An 18,796-nucleotide genomic window follows, 5' to 3' on the forward strand; every position below is an offset into this window, starting at 1 on the left:
AAAACAAAAACATAACCACCCTGGAAGTAGCAAGACTCCCACAGTGCTTCCCAGAGCCAGCAGGGAGCTGCCACGTGTTCCATGGATATAGAAATCAGGGCCAAGATTTTCTTTGTTAATTACAAAGTTTGTGCATGAAATTTCCCTTCCTGCATTAAACTTGCAGTCTCTGAAATCCAACTTTCCACTACTGCCCTCCCTTCAGACTTATGGCAGTCTTGAAAGACTTTTCTGTAACTTTCCAGGTAGGAAAAAAATAAAAAGAGTAAGCTTGAATCCCATTCTCTATCCAATTAAGTAATGTAATTACAAGATACTGGGTGATGAAGTATCGCTGCCAGGTTCTGACAACAGCCTCAGTAAGCCGGATTTCAGCTTACTAATTGGAAGCCTTTTCATCTGATTGACCTGCCTCTAATGCAAAAACATTACATGACACTCAAATGTTGGGATTTGTGTTCTTCTCAATTAAGTTTCTTGGTCATTAATACTGCATTAAAGACAGAAGCCTGGAATGTGTTTGGAAGGAATGTAACAGATCAGCTTGCTTATGCACTAGAACGCCAGCCAGTGCTGCATGCACAGATTCCTATAAAGCAGACCTCAAAGAAAAGGGTTGATGTTTTCAAAGAAATCACAGGCATCATAAAGAGCCCCGTGTTGCCTGTGCTAGCTTGAACACTGAATTAGAGCACTTCTTTTCATCCTTGTGGATCTGCTGTCAGACACAAAAAGAGGAGCCTGTAACATTTCAGATGGCTGAATAGTGGTCATTGATCCATCTTACAAAACCACTGCACGCAGACTGGCCAGGATACATCTTCCAAAACTCCTCCCCTGAGAAACTTCAGCAGTCCTGGGTCAGAAGCAAACTGCTACTGTTCATCCCAGAACTGTGGTGTGAGGCACACTAAAGAGGCACTTGCAGCAAATATCTCTGGCATTAGCCTTTATCACCATGCACCTTGGCTTTGCAACAGTGGAAAAGATGCAAGGCTCTCGAGACACAAATTTTCCAATATCAGCAGCTGGAATATTATCCGGAATACACAAAACTAAAGATATTCACAAGCAGCAGGAGCTGCCACAGGATGAGTGACAAGCAAAGACTGAATCCAGGCAACAAACACCCGAATTTTCAGAACAGTAAGTTATGGGCATTGGCAAATAACTAACAACATCTTTGGCCTCAGTGACACCTCCAGAAACTTTGGAGCTCTAACCACATTAGCCTGGTGGACTGTTTGAGCTCAAAGATACATTGCTTCTGGTTTGGATCAGTTTTTAAGTAGAAATTTAGTCAAATCCAACAGATAGGTCTGATTCTTGGAGAGCAGAACACCACGTTCCTCTCCTTGAGACAACTCCAGAAACTACAATTTTTCAGCGCTCTTTGAAAAAAGCATCAGTGAACTGACTGAGCCACCACACATGGATATTGTGTTTAACTGTATGTATTTTCAAGAGTAGAATGATTTTTGATAAGTCAATAAAGGATATATTGCGATGGAATAACTCAAGGTTTAAATCAAATTACCTCAAATGAAGTTGCAGCCCCAGCACTTTTACCTGTACTGTTTGTGGCACTGACTCATAGCATATTTTACTTTGCACACGATGAAAGTTTAATATTCCAGTAAGGCAAACCTCGTAGGCAACTTTGCTGGAAAACCACTGGAATCATTTCAAACTCTGTAGAGAATTTTAGTTCTTGCTTTCTTTTTTCACACCTCCCTGCCTTGCTGACTCAATCAAGATCCAGAAAACAGCACAAAACACTGTGAGAACGGCTGACCTTCCAATATGTTTGGACTACATCTGAGATCTCATTTTTAGCATCAGATTTCCAGAGAAAAGAATTTCTCCCATCTACTTTTCTTCTTATTCACGATCTTTGAAAGGTTGTTGCATTGCTTCTTGAAGCATCATCTATTGGCAAGGTTTTGTCATGTTGTAGCTTCATTTCATTCCCTAAAGCAAGCCTATTTGACAAAATGACAATCCCATTTAACTATATTAAATGCATCTATATGTTATGTCACTGTCTTCTCGTGAGACTGCATCAGTGGCACTCAGACATGATGATCAGCACCATTCTTGGGGATTTCCCACTCAAAACCAATTACTTGGCTCTGAGATTAGTAGCCTAATTCCTTGTTATCTGAATTGCAAATCCAGTGTTTTGTGTGGCATTCAAAAGTCATGCATTTCAAAAGATATGCCAACACTTCAAAAGACTGACTGAGCACCTGGTGGTTGTCTCACCCTGATGGGCAACTCCCCTCCACCGTGCTGCTCTCCACTGCCCCTCCTCAAAGAAAGAGGGGAAGAAAATAGGATGGAAAGGGCTCAAGTGTTGAGATAAGGACAGGGAGATCACTCATTACTTACTGTCACAAGCAAAACAGACTCAGTCTAGAGAGATTAATATAAGTAATATAATGTCCTCTTTTCAGCCTTGATACATGACCCAGGAGGCCACAGACCTTGTGGACCACTGAAGAATCACTTATGTTTCCTACAGCTCCACAGGCAATGAAGAGCTCAACCAAAAAAAAAAGGCCCAAACCCATTTATTTGCATTGGAATACAAGCTAAAACAGCTGAACAACACTTTCTCTCTCTTCTGCATCCTGTTTTTGAGGACAATACGCACAAGTTTCAAGACCCACCAAGGTCCTGGTAATACAAAGACTGGTTTTGTTTCCAGGCCCCCTAATGAGCTAAAACTGGATTGAATTAATTATTTTCTTTGTCTGTGAGACATCATTAATCAAAATCTCCTGAAGCATCATGCTTCTTTCCAAGTCAAAAGCTTAAATAACACTAGCCATAAACTGCCTCATTTACATCCACACTAAGTGCATGTCAGCTTACATCCTTAACCAAACAGTAATATTTCCCCAGACCCATATTTGAACACTCCAGTGAAGAAAGAGAGGATATATTCCACCCTACCAATGTGGCATCATCTGCATACTCTCAATAGTCCATTTTCTGGGAAGCCTATTTCCAAATAAACAGGATCACACAGTGCCATCCAGACCTTTCTGCTTTCTGATGGTGTTTGACTCAGACTGCCCCAGCGCTGAAGTACAGCATGCAGTGGTGCTGCACTGCATCAGGAATGGTTTGTGTTGCTCAGGTCACAACTTCTGCTGCAAGGATCCTACTAAACTGGGATGAAATTTTATAATTCCTTCCTCTCTATTTCAAGACCTGCTTGGAAGCTTTCATGCAGCATCAGTTCATTTAAGGAACATTTTTTCTGAGGTATTTTGAATAAGGCTGATCTTGAGCTGCTGTAATAATTATTTACAAAGCATAAAAGCATAATACAGAAGTATTATGGAGACTTTCAACAAGACAGAGTTAAAGCAGCAAGACATCCTTTTTGTGTTTCATCAGCGTGCTCTGGGTAGAATATACACCCTAACTGCCAACACAAGAAGGAATGTTTCCAAGGTACACACAGCCTGGCAATGAAATAAATGTCTTCTTCCCTCTGCCTCCACTGCAAATAACTGATCAAGGTGAGATATCCACAATAAAAGCAGGCAGGATAGAAGCTGCAAGCTTCCATCATTGCTCCAAATCACTGCTCCAAATCATTAATGGGCAAAGCAGCTGAACCTTCCTACTGTCCAACCTGAAGTAAATTCAGCTTGCTTCGTAAAAATGAGACAAAGCTGTAAAGGTCTTTAGCCTGTAAAGAACTTTCATGCCTGTACCACAGTCTCCAGCTGGTTTCTAAGCATCTTTCTGATCCAACCAATCAGCATCAGATGGAAGCATATTGATTCAAAAAGATGTAGGGTCTGACTCAATTCCCACAAGGACACAGAAAAGGCTCCCACAGATTTCCAAAGGAGGAGCTGAATCGGAGCAACAATCACAGGTCCTGTGATAATGATTTCAATATTTTCTGATAACCTAGATAACGAAAAATTCTCTGAAAAAGGCATGAGCAATTATCAGGAGCTCTCACAGAGACCCACTGCAAATTAGGTTTTAGCCTCGAGCCTATTTCTTGATTCTCTCCCAGCACAAACCTCTGTCCACCTGCTCCAGAAAACGCCTGAGCTCCAAGGAGCAATTCTGACATTTCACTGCCTTCACTTTAATGAACAGAAGCCTGTGCAGCAGGATGCATCAGTTCAGGTGAGTTACAATGCTGAACAACATAAACAGGACAAGAAAGAAAGTGATTAGGGACAAACACATGACAATAATCCTACACACACCTTATCTGAGCAAGCTGCACCTACTGCATCCATATAGATCTTATCTCACCTCTTCTGTCCCAGGTCAGCAAAATCAGAGGGGCCCATGATTCAAGAGTTCAAATCATTGCACTTATTTGGGCAAAATATGTTCTTCTTACATGAGAACAGTTTCCTAAGCAGTATTTGATTCAGCTGTGTTGAAGATGCTACCAGACTTAATAGATATCTGGAACACCTGAATAAAATACAGCCAACAATTCATTCTCAAAGGAATAAGAAATTAAGTATCCTTTTCCTCTAATCCATCACACTGAATCCACATGAGAAAATGCAAGGGAATAAAAGAGTACTGCCAGGTAGAAAGGAGTCAGAAAGTGATGTAGACTCCATTCCTTCAAACCTTCTTTCTGCAGTGGAGCTTTTGTGCAGATCAGTGAAGAGAGCCCTTCTCTTTTCCCTCTTTGGAGACTTTGGACCCACCTCATCTCAGCACTGCACCCCTCCTCTCCTGGGACCCACTGACCCTGGTCCACAGCAAAGTGGTTCTGCAAAAGGAAGGGCTGTAGAAATTGCTGCATCTCATCTTAACAGAGCAGAGGCAAAGCAAGGCAGAGTTGCAGCACTGTGCACACGGCTGTAACAGCAGCTCTTAGTAATTTGAGCACCGACAACTAGAACAGCAATGCTCCTGTAGCATACTGCCCATCCTAATCTCTTCATCTGTGACAAGAAATTACACAGCAGACTATATTTTTCCTGAGCACTCTGGTAAAAGGGCAGGCATGCAGAAATCCAAATGTCAATAGTTTATGCTCATCTGTAGGGCTCCAGTGCCACGTTAAGGTGTGGCAAAATACACCAGAGGCAACTAACAGCCTTTGTCCATTAGCATCCTGTATCAGCTTCAGCACAGATTTCTCTAACAGCCACATGAATGGTTAGAACTGCAAGTGAGGGATAGGATAGGACTGAGTGTACAGACAGCAGACCTCACAGTGGTGCTTGGAGAATCTATTTGGCTTTCTTTGTAAAAGAGATTTCCCTCTAACACAATGGGATGAAACAACAAGTTATGAGCATTCCAGCAATTCATGGTGACTACAAGGTAACACTCAGTACCTTCCTTACATACAAAAAAGATAGCGAAAGGCTTTTAGTTTTGTTTGCTTCTGTTTTTCAAGCTTATGCAGTAGAAGTAAAGGAACAGAAGCTGTGTGTTTCATAAATTAACTTCTTCCAGAGCACATTTTTGCTTGGAGTGAATCCTGGGCAGTAGAGGTGGGGGGTTGGTTTATGTTTACATTTTTTAAATTAGCTCAGCTAACCATTTGATCCATAGTGCACATAATTTGCTGCTTCTCTTCCAGCACTCCTTCAAAGACAAGCTCTGGCAATAAATATAGATCTGGAAAGTCTGAAACACAAGGCTTCAGCAAGCACTGCTGGCTAACTGGAATTCCATACTGGGCTATTTGCTTCCTCTTTTAGAGATAAATCAAAAGAAGAGGAAAAGAGGAAAACAGCAGTAGACATAGCTATCCTGAGTAACTTGCAGGGGGTACAATAGGAAGGCTATGTCATGTCAGCTATCTCAACATCTAAACAGAAATATTTACCAAGGAACTGAAGGATTCAACAGCACATTCCCTGTTTATCTTGTGATTCTCTGCTTTTTCATTTCCAAACTTGTTCCCATCTGCAGTTCTGATGTCTCCTAGCAAACCCACATTACCACAGCCTGGTCTTGTTGATTATTAGGTATGCTTGTTCTCCCAACCTAGTGGAGCCAAACCACTTAGCAGAGCACTTTGCTCACCCGTTAAATAGTAACCCTTTTATGATGAAGTTTCCTTTACTCCTTTACATTCACGTGGGAAATAGCAGTACCTCCCAAGGCTGGGAGAACAGTCTGCAGTTTTCCACCTTTCAGTTCTTTCTTGCTTTAAGAAGCTGGTGTCTGCCTGCGAGGGAGAAGGCTGCTGATCTCTCAGAAGCCTGTGCTTTGAGGGGCAGGAAGGTTAGCACCAAAAACAAGGTTTAATCCAAGACAGATTTCTGGTGAAAGAGTTCAACTGTCAGAACAGTAGCATTATGACTAACAGATGTGGATATCCACGCAGCCAGACACAAACTCTCAGCACGCAGCCTCATCACTCCAGATAGCCAAATGGCTTCGTGTGAAGCTGTTCAGAACAAGAGAAATCATGCAACTGGGTCTACATATTTTTCCCAGCGACATCCTGGGCTATAAAGCAGCTCAAGATGATCAGCCATAACACAGGCAATTGGACATTATGCTCATCCAAAAGCTATCTGGAGAAAAAGCTGATCACTCACTAAAAGCAGAGTTCATACTGATACAGAAGGAGACAGACCAATATTTAGCTTTTTGTGTGGATGGAAATGCATCTCAGTGAAGCAACTCCTTGAAGGTTGTATGCTCAGTGTAATTATTTGTGCTGTTATTCTTTTCCTGATTTATTATAGAGCATGAACCACAAATCCCAAAGTGTCTGCCAAAAACCAGATGCATGCCAGGAGCCACAAACTACAACAAAAATGGTTTTGCAGATGAAAGTACCAACATTTGTATACATGCAGGTGGAGAACTAATTAATAGAAATGCATTAAGGAAAGTAAGTTCTAAGCAGGTGTTAGTACTTACAAACTACAAATTAAGATAAATGGAGATTTTATTGAATTTTTTATAAATTGAGTTAATCTAGAGATCTGTCTAAAGATGTACTAATTTAAAATAATTTTGAACTCATGAACAAACTTGCTAATGACTTTTTATACAACCTTTCATTTAGGAAGTGCTAAATAGTGTGATGGAGGAGTACACGCATCAAAGTGCAGGAAGACTCTTCTTATTTTTCTGCAGAGAAGTGGTACACAAATGCAAACTGTCAAATCACAGAACGTAACAGAACAAATGTGGATTTCTCAGTATCACCCCAGCCATGTTACTTCTGATGATTTTTCTTTTGGTACACAAGGAATCAATGCACTGTTGTTTTCAATAACCACCATCTCCTATATACTCTGGAACTATCCTTACATTTTAGACTGATTTTTTCCTTCTATGAAGGCCTGTTGTCTGGTGGAGGCTGAGATTCATTCTTCAATCATTTGACGTTCATTAGTCCTGTTAAAGTGCCAAGATCTTGGTAACAAATAATGAAGGATATTTAATAAGTGGTTACAAACCTTAATGCAGTGCTCTCCAGCAAATACACATCTACGTAACATTCAGAGCCAATCTGATGCTTTATCTGACAGCATTCAGTCATTATCTGCTTAATCCAAACAATATGAAATAGCATTTCGATAGAAGCCCAGATAAAGTATTTCATTGAGTTCCATCCCTTTTCTTCAGATCAAAAGATATCTCTGAGGTAGTTTCTCTTCCCATGTCCTTTTCTTGTCATGTGGGTATTTCTTTATTGCATAATTTGACAATAGGACAGATATGGATGAAAATATCCTTTTCTGTGTGCTTGTTTCCACAACAAATGAGAAATAATCTAGATCTTCCCTCACACTGTGGCATTTTGATCGTTTTCCTTTACATGTGCAAATGACATCCAGGAACTAATCAACACTCTGCCAGAATCTCTTACAGTTTGTGGGCTTTCAGTGTCCACCAGAACTGTAGCTGCTTTCTGCCTCTGTTAAGCTGTCTCCTTCCATCTACCCTCCAAATTTATACTCTGTGGATGTGCACTCTATTAATTACACAGAGACAGCATTCACAGGGCACTACATATTCTCAAAATTTGAAGAAAGGCAATCCCTGAAGATACAGTTTGCTGTTTCTATTGAATGATTGTCTTTTCTTGCCTCTTTCTGTTTTTCTGTTGTCGCTGCATAAAGAAGATTTCTGTACAGTGTTCTGTGGGCTCAGCCTGCGCCAACTTGCTCTTTCTAGCCAGGCTTGTCATGCTGACTTGGATGTGAGCACATATCTGCTGACAGTAGCCTCACTACTACTTTTATTTGCATTAACAATTTTTTTTTTCATATTTCAGCTCATAGCATTTTTCCCTGACAAACACACATACTATCTTTAAAAAAATGTTGAGAGAAAAGCTATTGTTTCACTCCTTAAATGACTTCTTAGAAGGCAAAGATGAGAAAAAATGCCTAGTTAGCCACTGCATAAAGAAAAAGGTTGCATCAGCTTTTCTTTGACTCCTTTTCTCACAAATGTTTCAGGAATTCACCTTCTTCAATGTGGCATGCCTTCCCAGTTAGTGATCAGACCTCCAATAAAGATACTGAGGTGGGAGGGATGTTGTGTGAAGCTGGGATTATGCTTATCACCTCGTTCATCTGCTGCAGCCACTGGGTGGAGAACATCCATACAGCAGCTGCAAAATGTATCATAATATTCTGGACTTGATAGCAAGGAGTTGGGATCGGGATCTCTGGTTTAATACAAAATTACTCTGGAAGAGCTGAGGATTGTGGGGGACTTTTCTAGATATTGGGAGTTTGTTTCCAAGGTTGTAGTTTGGGTCCAAAGTTAGTGCTCATATAAATACAGGAGAAATTAACAGGCTGGGCCATTCTGATCTTGTCTCTTTTTTGACCTCCAAAAAACTGGAATTTAGATAGTCCAATTTTATATGCATTACTTTTGTAGGCTACAAATATGACATTTTCATGCTGATCTTCTGATTACTAATGAGCTCATGCATCAGTCTTTGAACTGCTTTAGCTAATAAGCCTCAAACCCTTAAACTAAAAATCTCCGAAAATACAGATGACATTGGTCCACTTCCAGTACCTCGTGTCTACTCCTCTCCCATTTGTAACTACAGAACTAGATCCATTATGGAGAGACTGCTGAGAACCTGAGCATCAATCCATGTTTGTAACATGAGAATTGCAGCTGATTTTTTCAAAAAGCACTTGCCTCTTTTTTGGGCAACAATCACAGCTAAATTTGCAGAACGTTATGAAAAGAAAGTTTAAAAAAAAAACTGTAAAAATGTGCTTCATTTTTACTAGGAGATGGTCTTTCTCTAGAAAGGATTCTTCTTGGATAATTATAAACCAGAACCATCTATTGGAGTTAAAGGCTTCTACATTTGGCCATGGACGTATTTTCTTTAGAAATTTAGCAACTATCTGACATGAAAGCCAGACAGACACTTGAGTGCCACTGCCTGTTTTAGGTGGAAATTTTCTGTTTTTAGAAACTACAGAGCATGTGTGTGGGCAGGAGAGAGCAGGGAGGAGAGGCTTAGGATGTCATTCTTTAGGCGTGACCCAAATGCTACAATCTGTGGAACGCAGCTGGACAGAAAGAGTGAGGAAGGTCCCTGCCTCCCCTGGGGAAATCACTCTGGTGATACAGGAGCTGATTTGTCTCTCCAGGAATGTTGCCATCCACCGCAATTCAACCATCTCTACAACGTGATTTTAGAAGGGGACATTCTTTCTCAGAAAATGCTGGATAACTGTTTCTTTCAAGAGCCTCTGATAGGCAAGGAAATTAACACAACGAGGAGTCTTCAGAATGGAGTACTGTGGCTGTCCTGAAAACAGATGAGGGATGCTGTGCATAGCCTGACAGTCCCATCATCAGCTCCCCAGACATATCCAGCAGCTAGCATAAAAGGAGCTAAAATTCTGTTTAATCTCCATGCTGTCATCCACCCTACTGTCTTCGATGGAAAGGAATCAAACTGGATGGATTTTGTCATCCCACATACAGAGTTAGCAGAGTTCCCAACTAACTCCAGTGACTTCTGTTGTGATACCAGAAGGCAACAGAACCACTATATAGCCATGGATTTTTTTCAAGTCAATTTTAATAGCCTTTTAAAGTTTCTTTAGGATCTCCCTGAAAGCAAAGCCAACAGAAGGTGTTGCTTCAACATGCTTCACTGTTATTTTTATGGATATTTTTAAGATCAAAGATTTCACAGTTAAGTTACACAGATCACACTTGACCCCCAGGAAGTCAGATAATCCAACATACAGCGTGTTTTTAGGAGCATGTTGTCCAGTGAGCACTCTGCTAAGTGCCTTTTAAAGATCTTACCTGCTCAGTGATGAAGGAGCTTGAAAAAGTGACAGCTGACCAAAAGAAGATCCCACAGCTGAGAATGATCTTTCTGTTGAAACGGTCACCAAGGTAACCAAAGATAGGCGCTGCCACCATGAAGCTACAGATGAAAACTGCAAAGGAGAGAAAAAGGAAAGAACCATTGAATAAACACAAGGCCAAGAACATGAAAACTAATTCTCTGCAAACCAAATCCTCCAGAGAGCAGTTCCATTTAACTGATGTGCTGCAGCCCTGGCTTACAAAGATACGCAGTCTGATAGAACTGCAGCAGTTGGCGTTTCCTAAATCAAACAGTCTTTTTCATTCCCAGAGAAACTTCAGACCAGTGAACTTGTGCTACATCTGAAAGGATGAACAAAACCAGGGCAGAATAAATGAAGAGCTTCTGCTCAAACATCACTGAGAAGGTGAAGTGAAGGCTGGAAGGAATTTTAAACAGAAAGCAAGCCATAGGCTCCTTGCTGGCTCCTGCAGCAGAAAGAGAGAAACAGACCACAAAAACTGAAGATCTTTAATCTGTTCTATCATTTTATGGCAACCACAATACTGTTAATATTACTGAGGCACCAGCCCTGCAGTCAGACAGAAAACTCCAGTCTCCTTATTCACCAGCACTGAACTTGTATTTAAACCCACCACTTAGTAACTATTTCACTAACAGAAATAGTTCACAAAGCCTAACAGGCCAGGGATGTCCAGCTGAAATACTACAGGTTTCCCTTTCCCCCACGGCTCCCCTAAAGCCACAAAGCATAAACTCAGGACCTTCTGGCATGCAGAAAAGAGCCTCCTGGTAGAATATCCTCTGCAAAATCTCCTTGACTTCAGAGTTCACTCCTCCAGCCTACACCAAAACACCTGTTTAGTGACACCACAGAAACACCCAAAACAAGGCCCTCACACCACACCTACAATTAACTGGAAACCCTGCATAAATTGTCAGATCTTAAGCTGATTTAACGTCTGCCCACGTTAGATAGAGATTTGGATGAATGAAACTACGCTGCTTTTACTGCTTTTCAGTTGCTCCAGGATAAATTTTAGCTTTCTGGGTTTGGCAAACCCAAGTGGGTGGGAGATGGATACCTGGAGACTCACCTTTGGTCAGAGAGTTCAGGCTCACATTGGGCAGTTCCACTTCTGCCACTGCCTAACCTTAGCCATCTAATTCATGAGATGTTAAAGGGTGGGAGGAAATAAGAAAAGAAAGGGCAAGAGAAGGATGCACACTCCTCAACTGGAACGTATGTATAAAATCAAGTCACAAATAATGAATTTTTCATAGATAGCGATGCATGAAAGCCCAAAAACATGCAGAATGCTAAACTATGATATGATCTACATCTCTTCTTTTTTAATATATGAAGATGTCAAAGCTGCTTTACAAATTATATGCATCCATTTGCATATATTTTGTGAGGCATGCAACTGTTGTATATCAACTTTGCACTGTGATGTTTATGGTGGGAATTACAGATTTACTATATTTTTTATTTTATTTTTTTTTACGTTTACAGTTAAATAAATAAATAGAGAAAGATGAAGATACCAAAAAGAAGTATGTGCAGCATTCTGTCACATTTCAATTGTGTTGCTGCAGACAATCTCGCTGTTTAGCTGGCACAAATTCTGGCTTACAAACCTCAGCCCTGCGAGGCTCTAATTGCACTGGCCCCAGTCCAGTCAGGCACTTAAGCACATGCTTATATTAAGCACTTTAGACTCGTACACTCTGTGATTAAATGCTTTCCTGAATGAACACCAATGTGCTCGACACCTTGCAGAGCTGGTGCAGCAACTGGGCACAGTGTGACTGCTTGCTGGGGATGAAGGGCACAAAATGACTGTCTCCAACCATCACAGTTTGACTTTAACCTTGGAAGGATGCTGGAATTCATTCCTCAGAATCAGATATCGGTGCCATTTGTATGATGAAAAAAGACATAAAGCTAGAAGAGCTTCCAAGGGAAAATTAGAAACATTCAAGTCAGCATCTGAACGTTTCAAATATTGAATAACCCGATTAATTCAGATTTGAGACATAGTGGGGATGATTCAAAATTCACATTGATCGGTGGGACTGTGAGCTTCGGTGACCTCTGGATGATAAATGCAAAGTCTAATTCTGGATTTGGACAAAAGTAGGAAAAAAAGCACAAATGTCCTCTTTCCAATAAACTGAGAAAAGTTCATCCAGGGCCTCTCCAACAAATTACATCCTGCTTTTACTCAGCTCTCTTTGGAGAATTTATTTTTGGAAGGTTCTGTTCTGAACAGAGCCAGGAGCTTTGTCACCAGCGAACAGCCAACTTGACAGCTCCACAAGGTGTAAAACGAAGGGACAACAGAACCTAATAAATAACAGATAATAGAACACAGCTGTCATAATAATAAATGCAATTGCGACCACAGTATTTATGACCCAAATATGCATCAAAGCATTGATTGACTCAAATAAATGCAGAAAATGATGGCTGTGTGATCTGTCAAAAGGATTTGCCTGTTATAGGCATTTCGCATGAATCAATTTTTGCAATTACTCCTGCAGATGACAGATGAGATTCCTGACCACCAGACACAGGCTCTACACCAAACAAGAAGTCAGTCTGTACTCCTATAGCCTGGGATGGCTGAGCTGAGCTGAATGGATCAGGGCATGTTACCGGGTGGAATGGAAAGCTGAGTAACTCAGGGCCAGAGCTGAGGTTCTATGATAACCAAACACTGTGAAGCAGAGATCTTATCTGGAAGACAGAAAATTGCCTGTGCATTCAGCTGGGAAGAGGGGCAGCAGAAACTAGATTAATTTGCAGAGAAAGAAGGCCACAGCATAATGCAAAGGGATGTGTTCCAGTAAAGGAGCCTGGTACGTGTGCCAGCCTCTTCCTAGCTATCTCCTATGCCCTCCTCATCAGCATTTTCTGCTCTTTGTACTCACATACTCCCAATTAGTACCCAAGTGACACTACCACAGCTGCTGCTCCAGATCAACCACTGCCACAAATCCTTTACATAAGGAGTGAGCTTTGACAGGAGCTGACATTTCATTTGCCTCTTCCTAATCAACAGCTCCTCTTCCATTTACACTTAAAGCCCTCTTAGAATATTACCAACTCTTGAAGAGACATATAGTGCAAGCCAGGGCAGTTAAAAATCCACTGGGATTTGGGATGAGCTCCTGAGGAGGTAGGGATTGCATTTAGAGAAGCCATGGGCAGGTAGAGCTACATCAGTCACCATTATGTGTGCCGTACTTCTAACTCCTCTTGGTAAATGATCTCTAGCTGTGCCAGCTACAGTGGCTCAGTCCCAGCACTGGGCGGAGCCGAGATACATTTCTGCAGAGGCAAATTATCGTGTGAGCAATGGATGAATAAATAGACACATAATGAATGCTATCCCAGGAGGGAGGTTCTGTTAAGTACAGGTATTTTCTAAAGGAGATCATACTCATCCGTATGCCTCCTTTGTGGCTTAGCCACTAAACTGCCGACTGTGGTGAGAATGCAGGAAGAGTGTAATTGCCCAAACAGGATGGCTTAGTGTCTATTTCTGCCTCTGAATGCTTGTCCCACCCTGCACAGGTGCACGGGAACCTTCACAGCCAGCACCGCCCAACTTTTTCTGTGCGTGACTGGAATTACAAAAATTTGTAGCATCCAAAAAAAATTCACCTTATATTCCCTTCCCTCTCCTCTGCCCAAACACACCAGAGAAAGAAAGCATCCTCCCCTGCATCTATTGCCCACATTTCTCCTCTTCCTCCTCCAAATAAAAAATTGCCAGCTCCGCTCTACAGTTGTCCCTGTACTGGCACTGACCCATCAGCTTTCTACCCTTTCATTCCTAAGGTGCTGCTGCCTCTGTCCCCATTGCTCTGTTCCTACAGTGCCCTTTGTGTCTCAGAGAGTGGCTTCTCTTGCCAACAGCTCATCCATTTGGTGTAGCCAAGAGGGAAGAGAGGCACTGATGTGGGCACACACAGAGGCTGCATTTTCTCAGTTACTGGAAGATTAAAAAAATCACTGCCATCTCCCAGAAAAGATCCCTTCTTTCAACATTATTTCAATTACACAGGATTCATTTTTTTCTATCAGGAAAAATGTTAGAAAGGCTTAAGTTCGGGTAAAAATAGCTTGCCTGCTCTATGCAGGGATGCTCAATAAGAAAAAATAGTGGCTATCTTTCAGCTCTGAGTCAGCACAAAACCATATATCCAATGTCTAATTGAGTGCTGACAATGTGTTTGGCTCTTTAGAAGGCAAACTCAGACAGCCTGTGCCTCAGGGGACTGGCAATCCATTAGACACAGCACAGAACCATGTGTGGGAGGTCATTAATATTTTCCCAACAACAAATTTCCAAACAACGAGAATACCCAAACACCCAGCTCTTGGATGGGATAATTTCCAGGTGTGTGCAAGCATAGCCCTGCTCTTCCTGCAGGAGACGTTGTCCTGCTGGGATCTGCTGGAGCCATTTCTACACCAGGGGCTTTTGAACCTGAGAGATCAGACACAACATGGTGGTATGAACAAGGTAAAAGATTTCTGATTACAGGGTAATCCAAGGCCCTAGAAAACCTCAGCAACACGATTTAAAACATTCACCCTTTGATAGAAGGTGAATTCTTCCAACTGTTTGCACAAAGCTTCAGCCTTCAAATCAGAATTATCATAAACTCTATTATAGGTATGCTGTTCCATCACTCTCTGCATGCATTTTTTTTTTACTTCATTTCAAATTCAACAGCCAGCAGATGGATCACATTACTGCTTTTTGCCAAGTGCAAAACACACGAGCACTGGGTTCCAGACTACTGTGCAGACTAGAAGTTTCTGACAAGTGTAAGGAGCTTTGAAATACACCATCAGTTCCATATGTTGTGCAAAGCTGTCAGATACTAACAGCATAAAACCCAGGAGCATTAGAAAAAAACAACAGGCTACAGAACGCACCACGTTATTTGGATTCATCTCCAAGTGTTTGTTTTGACATGGCCAAAAATGCTCTCCCAGAACAGAATGCTGCACAAGATCAAGCAGAGAACTTCATAAATGCTAACTCTTGTGCGCTGCTGTCCTCTGTAAATTAATAAGAACAAAAGCAGTGCTTTAAAAGGTGTGAACCTGATCATGCACTTCTCTAATATCTCTGTTTGGCAGGACACTTTAGATTGTCTTTCCTTCACTGCAGATACCACTCATCAGCATTCCTTCTCCAATGTACCCTGCGTTCTCCATAGTATGTTGCACCACGAGGTGCCAGTTTTTCCCTAGAGTAAGCTGATACAAAACATAAGCAACGTGTTTAGGGTGGATGTATACAGCTAACAGACGTGTTTACATTGAGAAGACAGCTGCTGTACGATACCGCTCAATTCGTTTGGCTGTGACAGGGTCAGAACCTGGTTACAAAAACACAAAGACAGACGAGGTCTGAACACAGCTTTCCTGGCAAGTTCATGCTTCACTCAACGTCACACAAGCTGCTGCTCAGGGAGGGGCTCAATGCTGATAATTCCACTCCTTTTCCTCACTGCAAAATCCAGATTCCTCCAGGAGTTAGCCCTCGTAATCCCAGCAAAGGATATCCTGAAAACTTGCTTTGTTCACCTCAGCCAACAACAATAATTGCTTCAGGGGGAATTGATGGGAAATGTACTCCATAGTAAAAGAAAATCAGGTAAGAATAAACAGAAAAACAGGCCAGTAACACACTAGTAACCCCAGAGCTCTGAGAGAAACCGTGCTGGGCAAAGAGCAACCACTGTCAAGTGGACAAATATAAGCAATAGCTGTCAGCACTGCCACGTGTAGCACAGTACACCATTGATCCAGACAGGGGTATGTGATGCCACAGATGCGAGCAGTACTTTACTCTGTGCATTGGTGCATAAAAATCAATAAATATTTCTCTTCAGCCTCCAAAACCTAGACAACAGCTACAGGGATGAACTCTAATAAAGGTGAAGTTTAGAAAGGGAAGCAGCACTTACATGTGAGCACTGTGGCTCACAGGCTGCCAAAGGCTGGAGTTCTTTGGCTACAGCCTGTAGTTTCTGACATAGACACAGAGATATTACCATCCAGCTACAAATGAAAGCAATAAACATTCACTCAACCAATCCATCTGCAAGTACCTATCTAGAGAGAACTGCTGCCATTCGGGTCATCCGAAGAGAATGCTTCAAGAGCAGGTGAGAGGATAAAGCAGTCTGATCAGCAGCAGTGAGGGGTGGTTACAGCTGCTGAGCTGCCATGGCACCATAGCTGAAAGCAGCCTACCTTCTAAGGCATGCCTAAGCTCTTAATAGCAGTCCTCACTTCTATGATCCATCACATATCAGCACTCCCTGAAGACCAGCAGTGATCCTCCTCTCACGTAGGCCTCACAAAGACTGCTAATGTGCTCCAAACAAGATTTGAGATCAGCACTGTGGAGGCGAGGAAAGAATGGCCATGGATTAGAAGCTAAGCTCTAAAACACTCAAATTTTTTCACATCTCTTTGGATTCCTTTCCAATATTATGTCAATTGAAAGTGCATTTGAAGATTCACATCTAGAATACTGTTGAAGCAATTAAATAGAAGGTTACTTGTAGTTATTATTTCACAACCATTTTCCATATCCGCTGAGGATTCTCTATCACACTGCACCTCAAAATTTCTGTCTAAGTGTGGGAGTGGAAATGCTTGCATTTTATCATGCTGTTCTCCCTGGATGTCCAGTAAGTTTACTTGGTGCAAGAGCTAACTTGCTACTAGATTAAATTTTGAACAGCTCTATGCAGGCAATGTAATTTAAAAAGAACAAAACAAAACAAAACAAACTCACCTGCTTCGCTTTAGGAATTGCAGTGAGTAAGTTGCCACTGTTTCAAAGGAATTAGGACAACCCGAACATCAATAAAGCAGCTGCTGCATTAGTGGAGATGTGCCTCAAGCACAAAGGAAGGGCTCGGCTTCCTTGGTGCCTGGCACTGAGTGACCCTGCAGGGAGCTGCTGCTGGGGGACATGCAGCCAAGAGCCAGAAATGGCTTTTGCAATGAAATACAAGAAGTATTTGCTGGCATACCTTCATCCTGTGGCTACGCAGTGCACTCGATTGGGGTATTAAAACTTGCATGTAGGAACATAAGGACAAACAGACACCACCTCTCCTCCTCAAAAATAACGTCACCTCTGGGTGAGTCCCGTCCTGGTTCAGTAGCTGGTGACCTTAGAGAGCGGCAGGAACAGGAGGCTGTGGCAGAGTTTGTTTCCCTAGGCAGCGCCATGCAAAAGGTATGCAAACCTACTGCCTAGAACAGCATGAGATTGCTAAAACATAACGGTAGCTGAAGATGAGATTCTTTGTCTGATTTTCATTTCCATACTATGAGAAATGCAGTGATTAAATAAGTCAAGGCTACTGTTGATTTGTATTCACTTTGAGTTGTATATCTGCAAAATACTTTTAGTGCAGTTTGATTTAGACTCCTCGCCAAAGTTCGCTTGGTTCAATGGACATCAGAGCTGAGGTTTTTGTTTAGATGTAACTGCTTACAAATCCCTGATGCACCAGAGATCAGAACCTCTTTACCAGTAAACACATTCTAGTGCTTGTAACTTTACTGCAGCCCTATAACATAAAATTTTATTACTGGGAAAAGTACAGAAAACATAAAATAACTGTCAAGAGAACAAAACAGGCTCTTTTAAGGGAAAACATGAAGAAACCTGGAAAATAAACAACTGATTGAGGATACAGAAGAGATCTATATCCATGAATAGTAGGGAGTAGGACAATACTGAATTACCTCCTCCTTTAGAATATTGGCCACATATTAAATATATGTGGCACCTACAAAATTCAAATCAGAAGAGACTCTCCATGCAAAAAAAAGTAACTAAAAACTGGGGTGTTATTACAGGAGTTTGTGAGAACACAAAGTTTAAGTTGCTTCAAAAGAGAATTGGAGAAAGTCCAATCTGAGGGCCCAGAAAGTCCTCAACATTCAATGGATAAGGCATACCAGGGAATTTAACCATAAACTGTTCTTTCCTTCTTGCTACTGATCATAACCAAAGACTGAATCATATAATAAAAGGGTCTTTGGGCTGAAATGGTAAAACTATTCCTACGTTATTTGATTAAAGTTAAAATACAAAAATTTGTAACATTTCTGCTGGCTTGCTTAGGTAATGTCTTATTAACGTGTTACTGAATTGCACCTAGAAAAACTTCTTAAAGCTTGAATGTGATTCACAAAGCTACGTTTCTAGAATTACAAAGGACTCAGTCCTTGCCCATTGCACTCTCAGGCTGAAGCAATGGAGCACCTCTTCAACTAACAGAACCAGGGGAGCCTTCAAGTTTCCTTTCCATTTGACTTCACTGGCTCTGAACTTTGCAGGCTCACACAGAGGAGTGGCAGACAAACGACACATCTGCTCCCAGCTGCAGCCTCAGTGCTCAAACAACACATGGCATGTGTTGGGTTGT

At 41.6% G+C, this 18,796-nt stretch overlaps 1 protein-coding gene across 6 annotated transcripts in view; it reads right to left on the reverse strand.

The window, feature by feature from the left end:
* The window catches only part of SPNS2 (SPNS lysolipid transporter 2, sphingosine-1-phosphate), a 124,396-nt gene that overhangs the window by 58,610 nt on the left and 46,990 nt on the right, over positions 1–18,796 (reverse strand). For all 6 annotated transcript variants that reach the window (XM_085240780.1, XM_085240782.1, XM_085240778.1 and 3 more), the window contains exon 3: positions 10,282–10,418. In XM_085240780.1, the coding sequence (XP_085096906.1) occupies positions 10,282–10,418 (137 nt within the window). The remainder of the gene's footprint in view (positions 1–10,281; positions 10,419–18,796) is intronic.

The sequence above is a fragment of the Meleagris gallopavo genome, chromosome 21, assembly GCF_905368555.1.
Source record: "Meleagris gallopavo chromosome 21, MGAL_WU_HG_1.1, whole genome shotgun sequence".
Classification (NCBI taxonomy): domain Eukaryota; kingdom Metazoa; phylum Chordata; class Aves; order Galliformes; family Phasianidae; genus Meleagris; species Meleagris gallopavo.